At 44.3% G+C, this 24,181-nt stretch overlaps 1 protein-coding gene across 1 annotated transcript in view; it reads left to right on the forward strand.

Annotated features, from left to right (window-relative positions):
- The window catches only part of ITGA9 (integrin subunit alpha 9), a 284,237-nt gene that overhangs the window by 132,964 nt on the left and 127,092 nt on the right, over window positions 1–24,181 (forward strand). The window contains 1 exon segment of the mRNA XM_037526417.2: window positions 13,023–13,172. Coding sequence (XP_037382314.1) covers window positions 13,023–13,172 — 150 coding nt within the window.

Here is a 24,181-nt window from a genome sequence, read left to right on the forward strand (position 1 = left end):
AAATGGTTCATTCGTCTTTGTAAACACACTGTACGCATGCTGAGTAAGTTTGTTGAATGACTTTTAGGGAGTTGTTCAACACCTGTGTGCACATTCTTGTACCAGGTGCAGTAGAAGATTTTTTCAAAGATGACATGGTCTCCAACTGTGTCACTCATAAATAACTGCATCATAGAATATGCATGTTTTGGTTCTCTGCCATTGTGTGGCAAACAACACTAAACTTAATGGTGTAAAACAACAGCCCTTGAATTATGCTCACAGGTTCTGTCGGCACGGAGTTTAGAGAGGGTACATTGGGGTGTAAGAGGGTCCATTGGGGTGCCTCATCTCTGTTCCACGATGCTGGGACCTCAGCTGGGGGAGATTTGCACAGCTTAGGGCTGAAACAGCTGGGTCTAGAGGATTTACAGCCCAGCTTCTTCACTCACACATCTGGTATGTGAGCAGGGATGGCTAGGAGGCTGCGCTCAGTGGGGGCTGGCACCTCCTGTTTGATAGTCTGGTGTTGGGGAGACCATGTTCTTTACATGGCCACTGGCTTCTTCTGGAGTGAGTATCCCAAGGGCAATAGAAGCCACAAGACTTTTTCCAAGCTCCCCTGGAAGCCACATAATGTCACTCCTATTATGTTTTACTGGTTCCAAGTGAATCATGAGACCCACCCCTGTTGCAAGGGGAGGGTAACTAGATCCTACCTCTTGATGGGGGAAGTAGCAAGGTCATTTTCAGAAGAACATGTGGAGGGGGGAATAATTTTGCATCCTTATTTGGAAAATACAATCTGCAACAATAAGTAAATGCCCAGAGGAGTGTGGGATTCAAAGCAAGGTTCATATGTAGGAATGAGGAGTCAGAAAAGGATGAACTTCAAGAAAAGACTGAACCTTAAGGCTCACCAAGCATGCCAAGGCGATGAGGGAGGGTGTCCACTGAATCTGGCCACATGGCAGCCATTGACGAACTTGTAAAAGTGAGTGTAAATAGTGGCAAGGAGAATGAAACAGACCAAAGAGTGAATAAGTTTTGATGAAATTCACTGGAATTTTAATGACCTTGTTTTATGACAGGTTCAAGGGGCGCTACTTTCTTCACTTGTTAAGCTCTGAGTCATTCAAAGCAGTGGCCCTGGCTCACTTAGCCCCCACGCTGAGTACATTGGCCCACTGTGGTTTGAGTAACTTGGAGATCTTGTGGGGTCGGTGTTTTGACTCTCTTGCAGTCACGGTTCAGGCTTTTCACACACCACCAAGGGCCAGGGCAAGCTTCTCAGTTTTCTGGATACCCTCTCAGGGCACATGAAGCAGCAGGCCTGCCCTGGAAAGGTCAGGATTCTTTTTGCAAAAGCAGTGAACACTCCATGTAACCCAGAGAGCCCGCTCTCTCTACCCTTCCCCTCCTATGGGCTCACACAGGGAAACAGATGCTTTCATATAACTCTCAGCATCGAAGAGGCGTAGCTGTGCCTTGGCCTGAAATATCTATCCAGGACCAAATTCTTAAAACCCCAGGGGCCCTGCAGGGATTTTGAGCCCATTGATTTTGAACTTGTCATAAAATGTAATGGTCGGTATATTTTTAACGGCTGAGACCAGGGAATTCATAGAACCTATGAAGACTGAAACAACTCACAATTTTTTTTCCTGCAGTTTTTGAAGCACATTTTTGAAGGATTTCAGAAACCACAGGATGGCCCTTCTCGTTGTATCATTTGCCATTATGACAAAAGTTCTCATCCTTTTTTGTGCTGTTAGAAGCAGCCTGTAGACCTCTTCTCATAACATAATGCTTTACTGTTTTTAAAACAGTAAAGTACATTGGGTTATAAAGCAACCAACTTTATTGGAATCTAGTTACCAAAATGTCAAAACACATTTGTGATATAGACCTGCTTTTTTTTTTCTTTTCTTTCTTTTCTTTATTTATTTTTAATATTTTATATAATTCTTACATCATTTTTCATTTTTGCACAATGTATGCAATATCATTTTGGTTATATTCCCCATACAATTGCATCCCCCCCTTATTTTGACCCTAGTCCTTCCTCTCCCCTTCCCCACCGCCATAGTGTGTCTTTGGTTTATAGTTACTTTTTGATATGTTACATGAGAACTGAAATTTTGAGGTACAGATGAGCATAAATAATAATTCAAGGACTTGGAACTAACTTGACATGAAAATAGCTCAGATTTCTATCAGTGGCAATCACAGGTCTTTCTAAGAGTTCTGTGACTTGCAGCCCACATTTTTAAATTTTTTTTTTTATTTTTAAACATTATTTGCTTCCCCCCACCCCCTCAGATTGACTCCCCTTAGAATTTCCTTCCCCAAGGCACCCATGCTTGCAGCCCTCATTTATAATGAAAGGACGTGCTGAATTTCAAGTAGAGATTGATGAAAATAAAGATGTAATGTTTTTACTCCATCCAAGTTCACAGACCCCCCTGAATTCCCTTCTGCATCCCATTTTATGTAGAGTTTTGGTTGAAGGTGGGGAGACAAACTGAAGTCTATAGTTTGTGTGATGTGTAGTCACAGGTCCTCAGTTCTTCAGGGTTGAGGAGCTCATGAATTATTTTGTGGGTAGTCCAAGTCCCAGCCTGCCTCTTTCCACTTTTTGCCTTTTGTAAAACTTGGCACCTTCTGCACAAAGGGTCAAGGCTTTGTGAGTTCCTGTAAAGAAGTAAAAGGAAAAGGAGGGTGTGCCATGACCGAGGAGGCCTAGAACTGACTTGTGTCTTTGAGCCTGCTCCAGAGCCTATAACTCTTCAAGGAGTGCTAGCTTCTTAGTCTTCTGGAGAATAAACAACGGCGAAGTAAGTCTCAGAGTTCAGAGTAATGGAGACTGACGGCTAGAGCGAGTCTGCCAGTCACCCACACGTGTCTCCTATTGCACATGGATCAGCTTATTTTTTGATCAGACATGAACTCTGGGTCATCCCTTGCACTCTATCTAGCTTTTCTCACCTTTTTAAAGATACTGCAACCAACAAATTCAGGATGGAACTTATTATGTGGTATCTTGTATCCGGTTCCCTAGCAGCCGAATCTAAGATGGGGATTTCCGCCAGAGATTTATTGGGGGAATGCTCTCAGGGGCAAGGGAAGCTGGGAACTGAATGTGCAGTGAGGCTGTGATTTCAGGAAGAGGCTTGCTTCAGCCTGACCCGCCGGGCAGCTCTGGAGTATGAACTGTACCCCAGAGCTTATCTGCCCAGAGGCCTGTTATCCATGGCATCAGCCAACCTGAGGGGTGGGGTACATACTCGTTTTCTATGCTACATTTAGAAATTACAATTTTCCAGCTTAAAACAACACATGTGCATTATCTCACCATTCCAATGGGTCAGGAGTCTGGGCTCGGACAGTGAGGTTCCCTGTGTAGGGTCTCAAAGCTGTAATCCAGGTCAGCAGGTCTCATCTGAGGTTTTGGGTCGATCAACCCATTTTATATCTGAGAAAACAGATTTGGAGAGAAAAGTGCAGTAACCAACATTGCAGTTTGTAAGAGATGGAGGTGGGACTCCCTCAGTCCCAGGATCCTTTGATGCAAAGCCCTTGCTTTCCACTTTGTCTGCGGCCTCTGTTCCTCAAGTTGGCAGCTGCAATCCCACCTCCATAGTATCTGGGGCATCTGACAGGACAGCCATGTGCCCATCCCCCCACCAACCTGCTGAACTTCTGATTTCTCCTCCAAGATCATCTGCTCTCAAGGACTCTTGGCTCTGTCACTGCCACCTCACTCTGGGTCAGAAGCAGTTCCCTCTTGTCAGGTCCTCACGGCTCTTGTGTGGGCCCTTTTCCTCTGTGCCACAGCTTTTTGCCCTCGTATCCCGCCTGCCGCCTCCTCCGCTTCACTCTTCCTGTTGTGGTGGCTAAAGGGGACCTGAAGACACACCCTACTGGCCATCTGCTTACTTTCCACCTCCCACAGCACCCCCAGCCCTGCCCCCAGCGCTCCGTCCTGGCGCTGCTGCTGTCATCCACACTTTCAGACAAGGACACATAAACATTAATTCCAAAGGGCACCTGCACCCCTATGTTTATAGCAGCACTATTTACAATAGCTAAGCTATGGAAACAACCCAAATGCCCCAAAATAGATGGCTGGATCAAGATGTGGTACATATACACAATGGACTATTACTCAGCAATCAAAAAAGATAAACTCTTGCAGTTTGCAGCAACATGGATGGAGCTCGAAGGGATCATGCTCAGTGAAATAAGCCAGAAAGAAAAAGAAAAATACTGGATGGTCTCACTCATAGCAGAAATTTAGAAAACCTAAATAAGGGACCAGGAAAAAAATTAATTATAATAAAGAAAAAATCAAAATCAATAAGCAACTATAAACCAGAGACAAAATACGGTGGGGGGGAGGAGAAGAGGGATTAGGGTCAATATAAGGCGGGGTGGGAATTGTATGGGGAATATAACCAAAATGAAAATGCATACATTGTGCAAAAATGAAAAATGATATAAGAATTATATATATATATATATATTTATATATATAAAAAGAATGCGGTAGGCATCATCCCGGACACATGGGGTACTTGAGCAGAACTTGGACCTGCTTCCCACAGCTGCAGTGACCACCCAGGAGCTTGCTCACCCCAAAGCGGGTGCCACATTTCCTCACTCTCCACACTGCTAACAGTGTAATGACAGCTTTTCAGGCAGGAGTTGAGGTGGGGAAACATTCACAAAACAAATGTATTATTCAATGCTAATATGCATCTCTGCTTCAGAAACTTCAATAGGAGGCTAGAGCAGTCCTTAGAATCAAGGAAAGACAGCACTAGAAGAGTAATTGCATCCCAAATTATGTCATTGGAAAGTCAGAGTTCCGGGGCTCTGGACACACAGCTGGCATCCTTAAGGAAAATCTCCCAGAAAGAGCAACCTTGAAGGAGGTGGGCCTTGAAGGGGGTGAACCATGTTTTGTGGGAGAGGGGCATTCCAGGTGTGGGAACAGCGTGAGCAGGGGCACAGCTGGGATCAGCAGTCAGACCTAAGCAGATGTGTGTGGCTCAGTCATGTTCCCTTCCTTCAAAGGTAGCTTATTAGGTCACAATGCAGGGAGAGGTTTGCCCTCTGGGGGTTTTGGCTACTCAGAGAGCCACTTGGTGCATGCTTCCCCCTGCCCACCTCTCCTTCAGCTAACAGGCAGAGAACACCGAGGGGCAATGCAAAGGCCACTGTTGAGTCCCGGCCCCGGGGGTTGAGGACTGAGGTTGACACACCACTGGCTGCGGGACTGATGGCTGGGACAATGTGGGTGAAGGGTGGAAAAGCAGGAAAACCTGTGTCGGTCAGCTCAGGCATTTTTTAAGAAAAGATTTATTTATTTATGCATACAACAGCTGGGTTACAGGCCAGAGATGTGGGAGGTGAGAGGATTCACCAGAGACAGAGTGGGGAACAGAACAGGCAGACTGACTGAAATACACTGCCAAGGAGAGCAGCGGGCGAGTCAGGAGAGGTCTGCTGTGCCATGTGGGTTGCTCCAAGGCTGGAGATTGAACTCATGCTGCAGTGGCTGCGGATAGCTTTATAGATTTTGTCTTAACCCCTTGTGTCACCAGGGAGGCCCTCAGGCATTTTCCTTTTTCTTTTAGACATTTTCTTTGTTATTATATTATGTTTAGACATATTTCTTTATTGTTCGCCTATAGATAATTTTTTTGAAACCACTTTGGGGATATGAGGATGGGCAGTGGGAAGAGAGGATTAAGAGAGGGAGGAGGAGAGCTAGATTGGAAGTGGAAGTTTAGTTTCTCCTGGAGGACCATGCTGGGCCAGTTTCAGCCAGTGTCATTTAGCTGTCAGATGATGCAGGTAACATCTGTGGTGTAATTAACATGTCTCCTTGAAAAGAACTTTAGACAAGGAGGCGACAGACCTCAAGAAATTATTTACAAATTGTCAAAAGCTCTCAACTCCCATTAGCATATTTGGAATGAATGCAGAGAAATATAAATGAAACAAAAATCACAAAATGCATAAAATACATAAATGGGCTAAATAAACAGCCCCTGCCCCCGTACACACACATATTCTCAAATGTGAAAGCAAACCATTTCTCAAATATCCAGCTAGATGTTTTATCTTTGAAGAGGAAAAGCATCCATGGTTTTGTGACTTTCCTAGGTAGAGTAACTTACATTATTTGTTCACTGAAGCATAATCGATGGTTTCCTGCCCTTCCTGAGTGCTGGTGCTTGCCAGGGGTCAGACACTTCAGACTAATAATGATGTCCCCTTCATAATATGTTACATATAAAGCCATGTGTTGTCAAGGTTAAAATTTCTAATCTCATTGAGAAACAAGACATACTGATTTGCTCACCACTTATTTCCTGCTCTCGTGACAGGATTTCTGGAGTTCTTTCAATTCAGCTGCTTTTCAGAGCTCTGACTGTCTAGTCAATGTTTATTACTGAACTTGTCCAAAGATAAAGCATCCCAGTGCATCCTGTTTCATAAAACTATTGTGGTCAGTTGTGTCTTTTAGAAAGTTTTGTTTAGAATTATTTCTAGAATTTTCTCCCTTGGTTTTTAACTTCAATTTCCATCTGTTTATATATTTTTAAATTTATGGGACTCTGCATGAGAACACACTTGATCTCCGTTTACTTTCTTGTAAAATCGGAAATAGGTCCTTGCTACATACACAGTTCAAAATAAGGTTTCATTTTGCAAAGGGAAGTTTTTACAGATTTTCATGTCAAAGGTATCATTTCGAAGGTTATGGTAAAAATGATAATAGCCACCATTTATTGTTCATCTGCAGTATGCTAGCTATTGTGCAGATGTCCTATATCATAAATTTGTTATTTCTTTCATCATGGCTTGTGTTTCTCTTCATTTCTAAATTTTCTATTCTTTTCCCTCTTCATGTTTCAGTCTGGTTCACTGGTCTTCTCTCCTGCTGTGTCCAGTCAACAGTTAAATATATCTTGTCTCTAGGGCCTCCCCAGTGACGCAGCGGTTGAGCGCTGGGTTGCGAAGCTGCCCGCAGCCTCTGCAGCGCTGGTTTGATCCCCAGCTGCTCCCCGGCCACCAGAGGAGGGTCCCACATGGCGTGCAGACCTCTCCTGCCGCCCGCTGCTCCCCTCAGCAGTGTACTTCGGTCCTTCTGCCTGCTCTGCTCCCCGCTCTGGCTCTGGTGAATTCTTTCACCCTCCCGCGCTTCTGACTGTACCCAGTGCTTGTATAAATAAATAAATAAATATTTTTAAAAAATGTATGTATATCTTGTCTCAGCACTTTCACCACTCCCTTCTGCTTGGTTTCTTCACCTCTACTCTATGCTGCTGTGGACCAGCATGTGCCTTGAGGGTAATTGTGGTGCAGAAGGTCTACTCCAGCATGCTTCCCTTCTCCTTGGGATCTTAGCCTTCAAGCCCTGGCTGCCTTTTGAGCCCTGAGCTCTAAGTTTTATCTTCACACTCTCATGAGACAACCCTCGCAGTAATCCAAGAACTCTGCCTTTCACCCCCTTCTTTGCATACAGGTTCTCATCTGCTGACTCCAACTGCTTACAGATCTGTTTGCAGCTTTCTATTTTCAAGGGAAAAGGACACTGGGGATTGGGGTCACCTCTGTGTTCTTCCTTTGGGACCCTAGATTCTGAAGTCTAGGGTCTTGATGTCTTGATGGTTGCCTGATATCTAAATATGTGTGTGTGTATCTGTCTCACCCAGCTTTTCTATTTCTCAGTGAGAGGGTAGATCTTAAGCAAGTTACTCTATTATTACTAGAAATGTAAAATCCTTAGATTGCTTTTAAAAGAATCTAAGCTTGGGCCTCCCTGGTTGTGCAAGGGGTTAAGCACTGCACTATGAAGCAATCCGCAGCCTCTGCAGCACAAGTTCGATCCCCCGCCCACTGGGGAGCAACCCACATGGCGCAGCAGACCTCTCCTATCTTGCCTGCTGCTCCCCCCAGCAGTGTATTTCAGTCAGTCTGCCTGTTCTGTTCCCCACTCTGTCTCTGGTGAATCCTCTCACCCCCCACACATCTGGCCTGTTCCCCAGCTCTTGTATGCATAAATAAATAAATCTTTTAAAAAAAAAGAATCTAAGCTTATAAGAAGTTGAAACTATTCTATAACATTTTAATGGCCATTCTAATAATTATGGTCATGGAAATAAAGGAAAAACCTCTCCACATTTTAAAGATTTCTCATTTCTTGGAGTGTCTGCAAGGAATCTGTAGGTAGAAGCAAAGATGACTGTAGAGAGCAGAGGAGCAGTGATAAAGAATACAGGATGGAGGAGACAAAAATCAGACAACGGCCTCTTTATAAAACACTTAGAGGGTTTTCCCCACACCAGTTGTCTGGCTTAATGCTAGCTGTTCGTTTGCTCCCTTCTGTGTTATTTACAAATTTAAAGTGAGGTCAACCCTTCCTGTTTTCATGTAGTTTACCATTGTAGCTGCTAGTTAGCTAAAGGAGATTAACTCTTCGTTTCTAGGGATCCAGTTGGAATGGGGTGGCATCCTGGGGGTTACTCCCCAGGGGTAATGCACATCTGTTTTTCCCCAGGTAGGGAGGGCCTTGAATTGGATGCTACTTACTCTCACCAGTAAAAATTCCGTAATTCCACAGTAAGGCAACAAAAGACTTCTGGGCTTCTGACGCTGACAACTGCCTAGACTAGATACTCTAGTTCAACAGGGCGGGGTGTTTTCACCTCTAGTGGAAATCTTGGGTGGGTGATATAACAGGCCCTGCTGTTTCGTTTTCAGAACAAGGGAATTAGTTGGAAGGAAAAGTCCAAAGGGCTCTCTGTGAAGGAACAAGGGTCTGTGGGACAATGCTGGGGCTCATTTCCCTGGGGTCTCACTCCGAGAAGACCCTTTGAGGCCCTGCAGTCCTCCCAAAGGGCCCCGGGAGAACATCTATGCATGTGAGGTGAGCTGAGGAAGGAGGATAGTCTTGCAGGAGGACAAAATCCATCAGGAAGATGGGGTAGGGAGGTGCTAGCATATAGGCAGAAGGTCCTGGGTGGATCTTTCTCAGCCAGTACAGGTAAATCTGTCCCTGAACTCCGGGCAAAGAACAACTTTGTGGAAAAGAAAAGGAAGCATGGAGTTTTAGGCCCAAATCAGTAAGTTTAGGAAAATTCCTTGCGAAGTTAAAGGTTTGGAGACAGAAAGGGGTATTCTGTGCTGTAGGAAAGTTCCAAGTGTCCATACCTAAACCTCTTCCTTTTCCTGGTTCCTCACTGGACACAACCCTGGGGCATCTCTATCTCTCTTCTGGCTAACCCCCAAGTCCTGTCATCTCTTCTTCCTAAGTCACCTTCACATCCCTCCCCCTTCCTCCATCCCCACTACTGAGTCCTGGTCCAGGCCCTGTCTTTCCCTGACCTCCCATAGCAGCTCTTCCCTGGCCTGCTTGTCTACAGGCCTGCCTCCATGGATCGAGCTTCATGCTATAGCCAGAGGGATCTTTCTAGAACACAACCTTCTCCAGCCTCCTTGCTGGCCTCCCTGCCTCCATTCTCAACCCTGTTGATCCAAGAAACCTAGGGGAATTTTTCTGTAACCCCACCCCTAGCATCACCTTTTATCTTACCCCTCACCCCACCAGCTTTTCCTGGCTTTTAGGATGAAGTCAACACATTCTATAAGTCCCCCTTGAGATCTGGTCTCTGCTCAGCCTCCTTTCCCTCCACTCCTCCTGCCCACAAACCTGACTTGCCTGTCTCTGGGACTCACATGCTATCCACTGGACGCACTATGCCCTGTCCACACAGCTAAGCCAGCTGTGCCTGCTCTCTGACAGAAGTCCTTCTGCCTTACAGCTGAGCCAGAGGCACCTCCTCTGGGAAGCCTCCCAGGCCTTAGTCTCAGTCTGAATCACGTGTCCCTCATTTGCAAGATTACTAGAGTGTCCTTGCTTTCTTGTTTCTCCTGAAGGTCTTTCATCTCTGTCTCCCTGGGCCCAGAACATTGCCTGGCAAATAGTAAGCACCCAATAAATTTCAAATCGAGCATATGTTAAGTTCTCCATAAAACCTCAGCCATGGCAAATTCTGCCACCCATCTGGGGGGGTTCTCCTGGCAACTCCTTCAGTTTTCAAAAACAGGACAATCCTTAGATTTTGAGCAGGAAAAGGTCTATCTTGGCTTTTCATCTGCAGAATAACTTCAACTTTAGAAGCTTCAATTTGTAGTGGCATTTTTTTTTATTTACCCAGTAAAACCTCAACAATTACCATCTGTGCAGAACCCTGAGCCTCCTCTATCCTAAGGAATCCATCTACTTAATTGCAATGCTGAGCGAGGGAAGCTGCTTGTCCAAGGATGCAAAGAAAACTGACAAATGTTGCTGCTACTTTTCCTTTGCCGCTCAGATAAAACAATCATAGTGTGGAAGGAGGGGCTTCTTCTTGGTGGGGGGTGGGGGTTTGGGGGAAGAGGAACTTCTTTCTAACCACTGTGTCCTCCTCTACCTCTATCAAGCTCGTGTGGCTCGGGTCTCTTCTGCCCAGAGCTACCAGGACCTGCAACAAGAGACTTCTTTTCAAACTTCTTAAGACAGGCTTATGCAATCAGTGCCAGCACAACCTCTATACCCCTAGATGACAGAATTCACTACATATTCCCAGCCTTGCCATGACTGAACTTTCCCTCCACAGCATCATGCTTGATGGCTACATGTTCAGAAACAGTCCTCACTGCAGGTCCCTGTTTCTTAGTTATTGTCATTTATTCCCATTCATCCTGTGTGAAAAATACTCCCCCATTCCCGGCCCCCACCCTGTATCCTCTTAAGTAAATAAGTAACATTTCAGGGTGATGTCGGAATCTTGAAGAGTTAGGGTCATTTTTAAGTAGTATTTTTCAGAATTAGTTTTATTTCTGGCTCTAAGGTAGACTCTGCTACACCACTTAGGAGCTTGGGGATGGATGGCACTGTATTTGAGGGAGCCTCTCAAATACATTTAGAGATGTGAGCACATCTCTAAAATTCCAGTTCAGGTGTTACATAGATGAAGATAACCTCTGCGAAGGGCTTGACCCAGCCTGTGGAATGTGTGTGACAGCCAGCAAATCATCATGCCTTTTGTCTCCTTCACTTCCATATTCAATCCCTGCCCCCAGAATGGCCACATCCTAATAGACTTATTTCCATACAAGGATTTACGTGCAAACCTTAAGATGGTCAACCTTAAAAAAAAGAAAAGAAAAAAGAAACATTAAAATAGTTATTTGTACAAACATTGATTACACTCATTCACTACTCTGCACAGCCCCTGACAATCTTTAAATTCTGTTCAGTACAAGGTCTCCCCACCACCCCCCCAGCTGTCTCCTCCCCACTCCTGTCCACACCTGTGCCCTGAGACACCCTCAGGAAGCACAGGGCTGCTTGACCCAGGGAGATTGGCTCCACTCTGCTTGTTCCCCAAGGAAATTGCAGTGAAAACACAAACAGCAAGCAGAACAGGCTGAAAACCCTCTTCACCTCTGCTTAACCTGGTGTACCCTTGATATATTTAATTGTGGGCCCATTTGTGAACCTCTCACCAGGAAACTGAGGTTCACAGAACCCATCTTGGAGATGACCCTGTGGCTTGTCTACAGGCTGTCATCCATTCCGTCATTACAGTGTCTTGGGTGCCAGCGCTGCCTGACGTAGGGATGTCCATAATAACCTCCATGTGCCCCAAAGAAGTAGGTGCTGACGCTCTGTTTACTGACCTGGAACCCTTTCCAGGATGTTCGCTGAGTGAAGAGAGCCAGTGAGTTGTGAGCTACCCTATGCCCGTACATGCTCAGACCAGTAGGTACCCCAGAATTGACAGGCATGTCTGCCTCTGGAGAAGGGTGCTGCATGTCAGGGAGAGGGAGGAGCAGGCTCACTGTGCACTCTTGGGAACTTTAGGACTGGCTAATGTTTAACAGAGCACTTTTTTTCTGCTCTAGACTCCACTAAACTGAGGACTTGACTTGACTCTGTGCATGCCCTGTGTTGGCCTCTGCCTGCTTCAGTCACTCCCTGACAGGCTTCCTCCCCACTCCCCTGCCCCTCTGATGACAGAGGCAGAGCAGGAGGGGACTCAGCTCTTTGGTGCTGCTTCTCAGACTCATGCCCGCTGCCCTGGCCCACTTCACTGGGAAACCCATCTCCCATATAACATGCTGTCCTAGAATGTGGGACTACCTACTCTTCACTCCTGCCTCTGACTCTAACTTAGGAGCCTGGGGCTCCCAGAGGCCCAGGGTGGTGTTGACAACTTATGCAAAAAGGTCAAGAACTGCAGGGTTAAACCAATGTCACTCGGAGTCCTGTCAGTCTTATACTCTAGGAACTTGACCTTGCGCTTTCATTTTCTTTTTCTGGGCAATGGAGGATAATAAACCCCAGCTCATGGGTTTGGGGGTGCTGCTCATCTCTCTAGAGCACCTAGCACTGTGCTGATTTGCTTTCTTCCCTGCCCTCACCCTCTCCTGTTGTGACTACCAACCCATCATTCCCTTGGGTCTTAGAGTCCTTGGGTTTCAAAGAAAACACAAAGTTACAGTCAGACTTTGGTTCCTGGCTATACTGATGACTGCCCCTGGGAAGATGCCAGGTTCCTCCATGTCCTCAGGTCTTCACCCCAAACGCAAGGTCCATATGAATCTCAGTGCTGAAGAGCTTTGATCATCAAAACACAAATGCAGAGGGTTAGCACTGCTCTGAGGATGTGGAGCTCTGCTGCCGCCAACGAACTTTTAAGAATATTTGGGAGATGAGTAATGTCTCCCATATGCTAAGGAGGGGTGATTTAGCACCACACAAGGTAAAACAGAGAAACCGTACTCATTAACAGAGTGACCTTGTACAGCACATTAACTGCCCTCTGCCTCAGTTACCCCTTGGGAAATAGGACAGTACTGACACCCTACCTCCCAAGGAGAGGGGTGTCCTGTGAGGAGCACGTGGGAAGGTCCTTGTCGGCTGTGACACTCTCTGTCAGGCAGCTTCAGTGATTAACGCACATTTGTTTCTTGTTCAGCGGCGGGTGCAAGACGTCATCAGTCCCATCGTGTTTGAAGCTGCCTACAGCCTGGGAGAGCATGTGGTTGGAGAGGAGGTGAGAGAACTGCCGGCTCTGACACCAGTGCTCCGCTGGAAAAAGGGAGAGAAGATTGCCCAGAAGAATCAGGTAAAAGTTTCCTGCTCACCACTGGGTCCTGAGGCAGGGGGGCAGATGGCGGATATAAGGATGGGGAGTGGAAGAGCACGGTGGGTCCTGGCTGCCTGGGAGACTGTGGCCAGGGCACACCCTCTCTCTACACCTCACTTTCCTGATCTGGAAAGTGATGAAGTATATGATTAGGGAGGTTGCTTCTAAGAACCACATGATTTGTCACACATTGAGACAATTCTTGTGTGGTTAGAAAGTGATGATGCATTTGAGGTCATGAACTGGCCACTGAGTCCCTGACTTGTCCCCTTTCCTCGACTGTTTTCCAGAGCTCTTGTCAGCATATAGTAGGTGCTCAGTGCTTAGTTTATCAGTGGGGGTGTATGTGGGTGAAGAAGCAAGAACATCACCTTGCTCCAGTTGGTGGCTGAGTTAGAAATGCCCCACCCACGCATCCCTTGGAAGTCAGAGACTGGAGTGCAGATGAGGCACATCCTGCCTGGCACTCAGGGCCTCCTGGATGTGCTGCTGTCTGGAGGAGCTCTGAAGTGGTATTGGGTGCAGGCCACATGAGGCCAAATGAGGTGGGAGTGAGCCTAGGAGTTGACTTGGACAGTAGCACCAGCCTGTCTGCCCTGTGCCATCTGTGGGATTTGCAGTGCTAATGGCCGTGCAGGAAATAGGCAAGGAATCTATGACCCTAAGTCTGTTTTAAGTCTTTCCTTAACACCCAAGATCACCACAATTCTGGGATCCTGGGGAGGGTTAGGAGAAACTATTTTTGACTAAGCCAGACTCCTGTGCAGGGTGGAGACAAACTGGCGCAATCTGCTAGCCCCACCCATCAGGTTCTTCTAACTGCTTTGAGTTTAGGGGAAAAGTAGCAGGTCAGTGACCCACTGATTGGAGATTAGAGTTGCAGAGAGCTGCAGAGAAGTATATCACGATATCCACCCAGATGTTCAATCAAGTAGGGAGATTTTTACCAAGTTATCCCCATTTTTTTTCCCAAATTCTCTCCCACATGGTCTTGGGTCGGGCTTCCTAGAAGCAGAGCCTGAGACAGGGATTTGGAATCACATCAAGTGAGGTCTCCAACCTATAAAGAAAGAAGGGAGGGGGAAGGGGCTTAGCCAGCATGTGGTCTCAACTAAAGTCTAGCTCTGACCTGAGCTGGGAACCCCGAAGCATTAGTTACAGTAAAGTTGTGCTCTGCTTGAGTCAGGGAGCTGTTTTTGTACCCCTTCTTAACCATTGGCTGGTGTGTGAGGTGTGGAAGAAGAATAAAACTCTCCCTGAGGGAGGTACCGTTCAGCAGAGGACAGTTGTCTGGAGGGGATGCAGATGGAGCCATTAGCTGCCAGCACTCACATCAGCTGTGGGGTGGGACAGCAGTGAAAAAGGGATCTGACCAGGGCTGGCAGTGGATTCAGAGAGACTGCAGTATGGCTAGGCCAGCAGTTAAATAGGGGTCCAAGAGTGAGAAGTGGGGCTGAAATGGAGAGGAGCACTAAGTAGTGGTTGACTTTCTACAGAAGCCTGTCCTGTCCCTGCATACTTCAGGCATGCAGAATAGCAATCAGCCAGCATTCTTCTCTAAGGAATTGAATAAGCCACTTGACATGGTGTGGGTGGGCTGGTTCCCCAGAGGGAAAAGCCCTGCTACATTTGGTATTTGGCAACTCCAGTGTAAGAACTGGCTCCCCTCCCACCATCTACCCAACACATCCACAGGTTTCCCACTAAGTCCTTATCCTTCATTCTAAATTATAAATGGAAAACCAAGGAAACCTAGGATTGGGGGAGAAATGTAGCGTGTGGAAAAAACAACCAAAATAATTCAACATAATAACTAACTTGGAAGTAAATTATCCAGGAAATGGAAGAGATGATAATCTGTTAAAAACCACCTTAAACTCCATGTAGTAAGCATGAGATGTAAGACAGTGTTCCATCCATTGGAAAATGATTGAATTCTATTTCTTTTTAAAGGGAAGAATAAGAGAATAAGGAAAGGGTTCTTGAAAATTAACAATGTGCTTGCAGAGCCAAAAATCTAGTAGAAGTATTAGAAGATAATGGTAAGAAATTTCTCAGTAAGTAGAGCTTAAAAGACAAATAGGAAGGCGAATTAAAGGATAAATCTACAAGGTCCTATATAGAACTAATAGAAATACCAGAAAAAATAAAATGAAAAAGAAACTAGAAGATGATAGAATAAAAGTCCCCAGAGTTAAAAAAGAAACATTCTTTTTAATAATGGATAAGCCAAAATGTCTTTGATAAATCATTTTGAAACATCACTGCTGTTAAGATTTATAGAAAATTCTAAATACTTCCAGGACAGGAAGTACAGTATAGTGGTAGTGGAGGTTTTATGTCAGCATACAAGATAACTAGAATCACACTAAGTAATCTCTTAGACTCCTTGAAACTAGAATTTTATACTTAGCCCAATAATGAAGAATGAAGTCACAATAAAGTCACTTTTCAGAAAAGCAAGAATTGAGAACCTCTCTAGTGACTCTTTCAAGGAAATTACCTGAGATCACACCAAATAAAACAAGAATGGTACTAGAAGGGACAAGATGTAGGATACCTGACACTGGAATTACCAGAAGTCTGATGACAACAAATCTCAGGATGACATCTATGCAGCAAGTATAAAAAGCAGTAGATCAGTTGAAAGCAGGGACCAATGAACTTAAAAAAAAAAAATGAAGCTAGCAATGTACAGATGACTTAGTAGCAAACATGCAGGATATAGTATAAATGGAATATATTTCTGCTATGGATAAGAAAAAATAGAGGCAATCAAAAACTTCCAGAAAGATAGAAATAAAGTCATTATGCCTTCTAGTATAAAACAAAATGTCAAGAGAAATTGAGCAAATTCAAATTTAAAGAGTATAAAGAATAGAAGAGGAATATATAGAATATAAAGGATATATAGAAGAAGAGTATATAGAGTATAAATAATATAAAGAAGAATATGAAGAATAGAAGAGCCTTAATACTAGAAATATCCTCCTTTAAGTAAAGGTTTAATTTTCTAGCAGTTTAACTTTGCACCTTAAAGAAGACTGTGTAATCGCAACACTTGTCTTGGCTCTATTGTGAAAAAACAACCATGAAGCCATAACAGTAATGCTCCTTAAAAAAAGAAAAAAATTATATGTGTATATATATACACACACACACACACACACACACACACACATATATATATAAACAAAATAAACCCTTTAATGCTTTTTAATTGATTTTCAGTATTTACAGTCAAGCCTAAATCAGAGTCATGGTTAGTGTGAGATATAAACATCATTAAATTGACTGTATAGAGGTTAAAATAGAATGACAGAAGGCCTTGTAATCACTTAATCTCTAAAATTGATGAGTCAAGAGCTATTGCAAAACTTGATAAAATAAGAAATAGGTGTTTATTACTTAAACTTGCAGAGGCCACCAGTAGAGCAGTGTTTCTTAAAGTGTGCTCACTGAACAAGCAACATCAGCCTCTCTTGGGATCTTATAAGGAATGAAAATTCTGGGTAATATCTCAGGCCTGTTGAATCAGAAACACATGAGGTGGACCTCAGCAAAACAGGTGATGCTGATACAGCCAATGTTTGAGAACCATTGCAGTAGAAGAGCTAAGAGTAATGGTTTGCCTGTCAAAATTAGGTCAGTGGAAGAAAGAGGACCATTGTGAGATCACTTCTTGTTTCTCATGGCAGGAATTCAGTAAGATAAACTTCTAAATCTGATAAAGCAAGAAGTATTATAAAGTAGTATCGGCATGCTTTCTAGAGATGTGTGAATAATCAAGAACAGAACCATAAATGGGCATGGGTGCTAGTGGTGGCCTTAGAGACAAGATTCAGTACAGGGAGGTATGTAGCAGGGGGTCATTATTGTTTTAACCATGTGATTCTTTGGTTGAAATTAAAATGAAAGAAAAATATTGTTCTTAGTTTGGGAAGATTGTCCAGGAGCCTGAGAAAATGTCTGGGGGAGTGAACTTTGCTTATTCTCCTTTTCCTGATTATGGGAGAGAAAAAAAAGAAGGTAATTTAATGATCTCCCTCCATGTGTCTTCCAGATGTTGGCTCAGTTTGAGAAAGATTCTGAGAGTTAGGCCCTCTCCAGGAAGCAGAACTGGTTTTTAACCTGTGTCTTTACAAATCGCAGTGGCACAAAGCATCAAACCTTTTCCATAGGGAAGAATAAACTCATGGGAACTCCTTAAGACGCAAAGGCAAATAACATTGGGGTCAAATTCTTTTAAATGCCTTAGTCTCATCAACTAAAAGGCACTGAGCCCATGGAGGTACAAGTCGCCTTCATTCACAGCATTGTCATGAGGATAGAATGAGGCAGTCCATGGGATCCCATAGAGCAGAAGCTCCACTGAAGTTGTGTGAGTCTCAGCTGGTCATTGGGTTGGCACCATCGAAGGCTCCTTCCTCAGATGGGCCTCTCATGATCTATTGGACTATCTGGTTTGTCAGGACCAGAGATGCCCCTTTGTCCCAGAGGAAGAAGCTATGGAAATGACCCATATAACCAGAATGGGAGAGCCAGCTCCGCTACCAAAAAGACAGATGGGGCATGGATCCCTCCTCTTTATCCCATCTCTGTTGCCACCAACCATTTATAACCTGTACCAGGTCATTTCTGTGCACAATCCTTCCTCTCCAGTTTCCTTCTGCTCTTACAGGAAAATCCAGACTCTTGCTAAGACCCATGAGACCTTACATCATGGGACCTCAGATTCCAGCATCATCCACTGCTGCCTACCTTCTGCACTTCAGCCACTCTCAAACTTACCAAACCCTTTCTTGCCTCGGGCCCTTTGCACATACTGATACTTTTATAGAATTCTTTGTCACGCTTTCCTTGGAGCCAGTTCCTCATTCTTTAGGTCTCAATCTAAATATCACCTGCTTAGAGAATCATCCCTCAACTACCCTGTATTCCCTGGCTTAGTTGACTGATTCCTTCATGACACCTATAGCAATTTGATGATGTTTTGGCTACTGGCTCTTGTGTATACCATGCAAGACCAATGTAGCCAGGAATCTATTTTATCTCATTTGCTGTTGATTCCCAATGCCTAGCCCAGTGCCTGGCCCAAAGTGGATGCTCATTATGTCATTTGGAAGGGGGCTTCTAAAGGAACATGAGGCTAGGTTCTCCTGCAAAGGTGGGACATCATCTCTGAATTTCCTCACTGGCAGATGCAGCAAAGCTGTATAATTCAAAGAGCTCTATAATCCACAAGCTCTCTGGGAATGCCTCACAGTCAGGAGAGTGTGATGAGTGATGCAGGGAGACTTACTGAACCACTGTATATGTGTACATGTGTGTGTGTACCTTTCATGTGAAAGAGAGCTATTTTATCTAATTTTCATTTTTAAAGTCCTATACATGGAGTCTGTTGTGTTGGAAATGTTCTCCACCTGTTCTTCCCATTCCATGACTGTGAAAACTCAGTTTGTTCAGCCTGGACATTAGGTAATACTTTTCCAGCTGAGGTACCCAGATGTCTTCAAATGCCATTATTTAAGGCTCTGAGGTTTATTTTCATTATCATATATAAACAGCTGCAAAATGATGAGAAGCTGAGGTATTAGCAGGATGGAGGATTAGAATACCTTGGAACTTTAGAGCCAGGCGGGTTCCAGAGATCCTGCAGCCTGGGGGATCCAGACCATATATCTGAATTCAGGGGAGCAGTTTGACCCAGGAGAGCAGGAGAAGGGGTCTTATAGGGAAGGTTTCTACCCCCACTCCTGTTTTAGACAGATCCACCTGCTTTATAGGCATTAGCTGTTTAGCATCAGCTTCTGAGTAATCTTCAAAAAAGACACCGTGGTGAAATGCAGGTGAAAACCATTGAATGTCAAGTGTGTGTGCAGAAAACAGGCAGTTCAGCCTCCTTACTGACCAGAGAAGCCTGGCTATGTCTCTGTGTCCCAGGCTGCCCCTCCAGGGCTAACCCAAAGAACACAGGAGAAGGAACTCCTACCCTCAAAGGCTGGGCTATATCCTGGAGTGACCTGTGAAATTTGCAAAATTCCATCTTTAGTGCTGTATTTTATCTTTGCAATTTATGGGGAATGTTCTGCTCCTTCAAAACTATTTTCAGAAGAAAAAAGTGCATTTTCCCCAGACCTTCCAGCTCACTGGGTTTCTTCTGTATTATCCCGCCTCACTGAAAATCTCACCTGCAAGCATGTGGAGTGTGTGTGTGTGTGTGTGTGTGTGTGTGAGAGAGAGAGAGAGAGAGAGAGAGAGAGAGAGAGAGAGAGAGAGAGAGAGAGAGAGAAAGAGAGAGAGAGAGAGTGTATGTATGTGAGAACAGGTCAGGGCACCGAACAGTAGACAGTCATGGGCTAGAGCAGAAACATTAACCCCTCTGTTATTATCTTCTGAGGTTTAGGAAATCAAAGGCAATGCACTAGTATGACTGAAGTCATACCTGGAGCCTTATTTGGGTGATGTTCTTTGATATGCTTGAATGCAGGTGAGCGGCCTTGGCCTTGCTGGTGTACTCTCTGGTCTGAGGACCATCTTTCTCACTTGCAGTTGTCTGGTGACATCTGGCTTAGCAGTTTTTAGAAACACAGGCAGCGTATGTCTCCTTTTCTCTGACAGCCTCAGGCCCTTTATTGGGATTCTGTTTTATGCCCCTTGTGACTATTTAACAGCAACTTTTTAAGAAAAATAAGTGATATATCAAACATGAAAGATTCCAGAGTGAAAATTTCTGATCCTGGGAGACAGCGGTTCCTCAAAGAAAGTTATTGCCTGATATTAAAAGTTGTAGAGGGACATAAAATGTGGGCTGTAAAAGGCCACCCAGCTAGGCAAGGGCACTTGGTGAGTCCAGGGCCAGATCTGGTCTCTGGTGGGCCAGGACCTCCCTGAGCAGCTCACTCCCACTCAGTTCTTCAGGGGGTTGAACTGGGTCATCAAAATGATGCCTTTAGACAGAGGGGACTGTTCTCACTGCAGAACTGCTGAAGCCAGAAGTTGCCAAAGACAGAACATAGCACTTAAAATTGGTGCTGGATTTGTGTCTGTAGGACTGTTTGTCTTCCCGTGATTTCAAAATATGAAAGGACAGTTTGTTCAGACCTGGAGAGAGAAGGAATTTTTAATCTTACAAAGTAAGATTGGTTCTTGTGGGTATGACATTCTATAGACAGCAACTCTGTCTGACCTGATTTTAAACACCTGATTTTCAATGAGACACCTTCCTTCAGCCCTGACTAAAGCTGACTAAAGCTGAGACTGCTGGGACCCCCTGAGCTCTTACGATGTGCCACATTTAGGACACTGTAGGATTCTGGAAAAAGCCCAGTGAAACAGAATAGGAAAGGAGAAACCTCACACAGTCAGGTCATGGCATTTACTCAAAAAACATTGTAATGCTCTGCTGGGAACTGGGCATTGTGTCCTGAGGTAGATGTTACTGGGGCCTCCAGGAGCTGTGCAGCCCTGGGAAAGCCAAGTTCAGAAATGTCCCTCTTATCATCTAAGTAAAGACCCTCTGCAAAGTCATATTGTCTATCAGAAAACATCTTGTTCATTTTAGTTTAAGAATAGCCTTTTTGTGTGTGGTCCCCTTGGGAAATTTGAAAAGCATTTATGTCCAGTCAATCCAATCATCTTATTGTCACAGGCCAGCCTGGGGCTTAGTTGTCATAGCGACCCAAACAGCATCTCATCTATGTCAGTGATTATATATTCTTCATTTATTTTTGTTGTTAATTTTTTCGTTATATATCTATTTAAAGTAAATATCACCAAGTCCAAGAAACTGACCCTCCTCTGAACAAAGCAGCTGGAATAAACTAAATATCCAGCTGCCAGTATGATTTTGGGAGGAGAAATGGACACCACATGCCTTGGGTATATGAAGTCAGCCTTGGTTGGGGAGGGTAGCCACTGACCTCCAGGTCCCCAATTTGTGAAGAAGCTACATTCCAACCTCTGTGCTCTGGCTCCAAACTTAGCTGGACTTATTTGTTTTTTCCCGCCTGACGGAAGTGAGAAAGTCATTAGCCAAATATTCTACACCTACAGCCTGCAGGCCAAATCCAGTCTGCCACCTACTTTTATGAATAAAGCTTTATTGAGACACAGCTGGGACCATTCCTTTATAGATTGTCTATGGCTACTTTCATTCGATAGCAGCAAAATTAAGTAGTTGCAGTGGAGGTTCACAAAGCTGAATATATTTACTACCTAGCCCTTTATAGAAAATAATCTGCTAACCCTGTTGTTAAAGTAGTAATGATTTGTGGGGAAGCCCCCAGTAGACACACACCTGACTCATTGGTGGCTGTGCTTCAGCTGTCTCAGCACCATCAGGTTCTGTAAAGGAGTCTTTGTCACCTCCTCTCTCCTCTATGCCCAACCAGGAGTTGAGGAATGGGGTTGTGGGCAATAACATGATACCCACTCATGTTTCCTGATAAACTTACAGAAGTTGCTACACTTATAAGGTCATCTCAAGAAATAAGTCAATGCCTCTTTAGTGTTACAAATTTCTTTTTCTTAAGAAATGAAAAACAGTTGGAGAAATTGAGACAATGTGTCTTATTTCTGACAAAAGTAAATTTTAGGGGAAAACTGTGTATGTGTTTGGAACTGTTGGGATGACAACTTTTCTGTACAAGTGTTTTTGTACTTAAACTTCTCAGTTTTCTTTGTTTTTTAAGATGTTGATATGCTTGCTTGACATTTGCCTCGTAAGATTTTTCTATGTTGAAAATAAATAGTAAAGCTATTTTCCAAGGAAACTTGTAAGGGCCAAGGTGAAGACCCAGTGAGGAAGGGCTGGCATGGAAATCTAGTCTGAAGCTGAGGGGAGTCACTGGGTTTCCATCCCACAGCTCTCTGAAGCCTGAGGTAGGATACATCATCTCCTAAAAGAAAGGGTTCAACCTTCTTTAGCCAGAGAGGAGTAAGAGATGATGGCTTTTTAGATCTATTTCCATTTTCCAGAAAGACACTTTCCAGGTTAAAAAAATAATGAATGGAGCTTTGCAAACTAGCAGGTAGAGGATGGAAGGAGGTGGAAGAGACCTGCATGGAGTTTACCTAATTTAGAACAGCCAAGTTTGTGTTTGCCCAGAAGGTTGGGAAGATGTGGGTAGAAGTACATTGGAGGTTTGGCTCATTGGCTTCATGGAGAACCTATATACTTTGTACTTTGCATAAGAGAAATTTCTACTTGTTCCTGGAAACTCTGTATTGTCAACCAGCATTCTGAAGCTTTGGTCTGCCCTCCTTTATGCATGTACATGTGCTTATATATATTGCAGACTCAGTGCTTTCCTTTGCTGATGGAAATTCAATAGCACTGGAGGAATCAATAGGTAGAGAAATCAATTTCAGGGGCAGGAAAATAGAGAACAGAGTACAGACCAAGGACAGAGCTTTTAAAAGGCACCTCCTCAGGAGGTGTTGTACTTGCATGTAGCTGAGAAACAGGTGCTTTGGTTGGGGATTACAGCTTTGGTGGTGTTGAGCAGTGTATGAGCTTTGACCCCAATTATGGTGTCCATTACTGACTTTCCCACTTCTCAGTGGTCACCACATTTCTCAGTGCACCATGTGGTCTTCCAGTGTTGACTGAGCAACTTCTACATGCAAGGCTCAGAGGGAAGAACAGAGGTGAATAAGATCAGCACAGCCCCACCCTTGTGGAGCATGATTTTAACAAGAGAGACAAACATGAAACATGATGATAAAGTTAATTATATACCATGGAGATGAGAAGTAGAAGGGAAAAAAAATACATGGAACGTCAAGAGCTTACAACAGAGCCCAAGCTTGTCAGGGAGCTCAGGGACTTGGCTTTGGTTGACATGCTAGGTAAGCTGTTGGAGGAATCCAGGATTGAGTGTGAGGAGGCCCTGAGTTTAGAAGTCCAAGGCTGACTGACAGGAGAGAGCCAGGTCACAGAACTGAGGAGAGCCTGGCTCAGTCCTGCCAGAATGTATGCCACAGGATGGATTGGGTCAAATCCTCCTCCTCAGTTCTCACCTATATCTCATTACATCCCTCTTCTAATCTCAGAGGTCAGATTCTCTTGCTTGTGAAATGGAAAAGATAAATGTAAGGAGGAACCTGTAACCAGAGCCAGAACTAGGTTTTGTGGAACCTGAGCTTATAAAACTTGGAGTGGAGAGTCTTGAAGAAAAAATGTAAAGTTTTGAAGACAAAGTTAGGTGCAAGGTCTCTGTAGGCCTCTGTCAATGAAACCCTCAAGCTTAATTTTCATTAACTTGGCAATAAAACTGCCTTTGGTGTTTTACCATATTCCTAACCTCAAAATCCTTTCTTCTCATCTCTCCTGAGACATTCATCCTCACACTAACTTTCTACTCAATTTGTTTGAGGTGGCAAATAAAGCATAAATGTCTTATATTGAAATTTGGAAATTTGGCTCTCTCCTTGCCCTTGGTAGTGTCCAAAAAAAATGGGAATTTCCTCTTTTTTGCCCAAGACTTCCATGAGTGTTTCTCCCACAATCAAGGCAGGAAATGTTGGCTGGGACACTTTATTCTTTTGGAAATGTAGCACAGGAATATGAATTTCCATAGGCAAAATTACTGTGTCTGGTTGGGTCTAGACTGGTGGAGTCCAGGCTGGCACTCTGAGAAGCCGCTTGGACATATCCGGCGTGAGGGGAGCAAATCACTTGGAACTATGTCCTGTGGGGGAAAGACTCACAAATATGAACCGTTCCAATGAAAAAATTTAGTAGTGAATAAATTATTACTAAAAAATGTCAACAAGTTCTTCCTAAATCCTACTGATGTGATCAAGGCCAGCTACTAGTAGTTTCGAGTCTCAGTCTGGAACATGGGGGATCTTGGTGTCCATAGATTAGAAACAACAAAGAATCATTGAGACCACTTTGGGGAAGGGCTAGGAAGCCTGCAATGTACCACAGAAGGAAGAAAAGTAACTCCTTCCCAAGCACTGTTCCTGGTTCTTCGGCCAAA

Source organism: Talpa occidentalis, unplaced genomic scaffold, assembly GCF_014898055.3.
Source record: "Talpa occidentalis isolate TD23 unplaced genomic scaffold, MPIMG_talOcc4v2.1 talOcc4.10, whole genome shotgun sequence".
In the NCBI taxonomy this organism is placed as follows: Eukaryota; Metazoa; Chordata; class Mammalia; order Eulipotyphla; family Talpidae; genus Talpa; species Talpa occidentalis.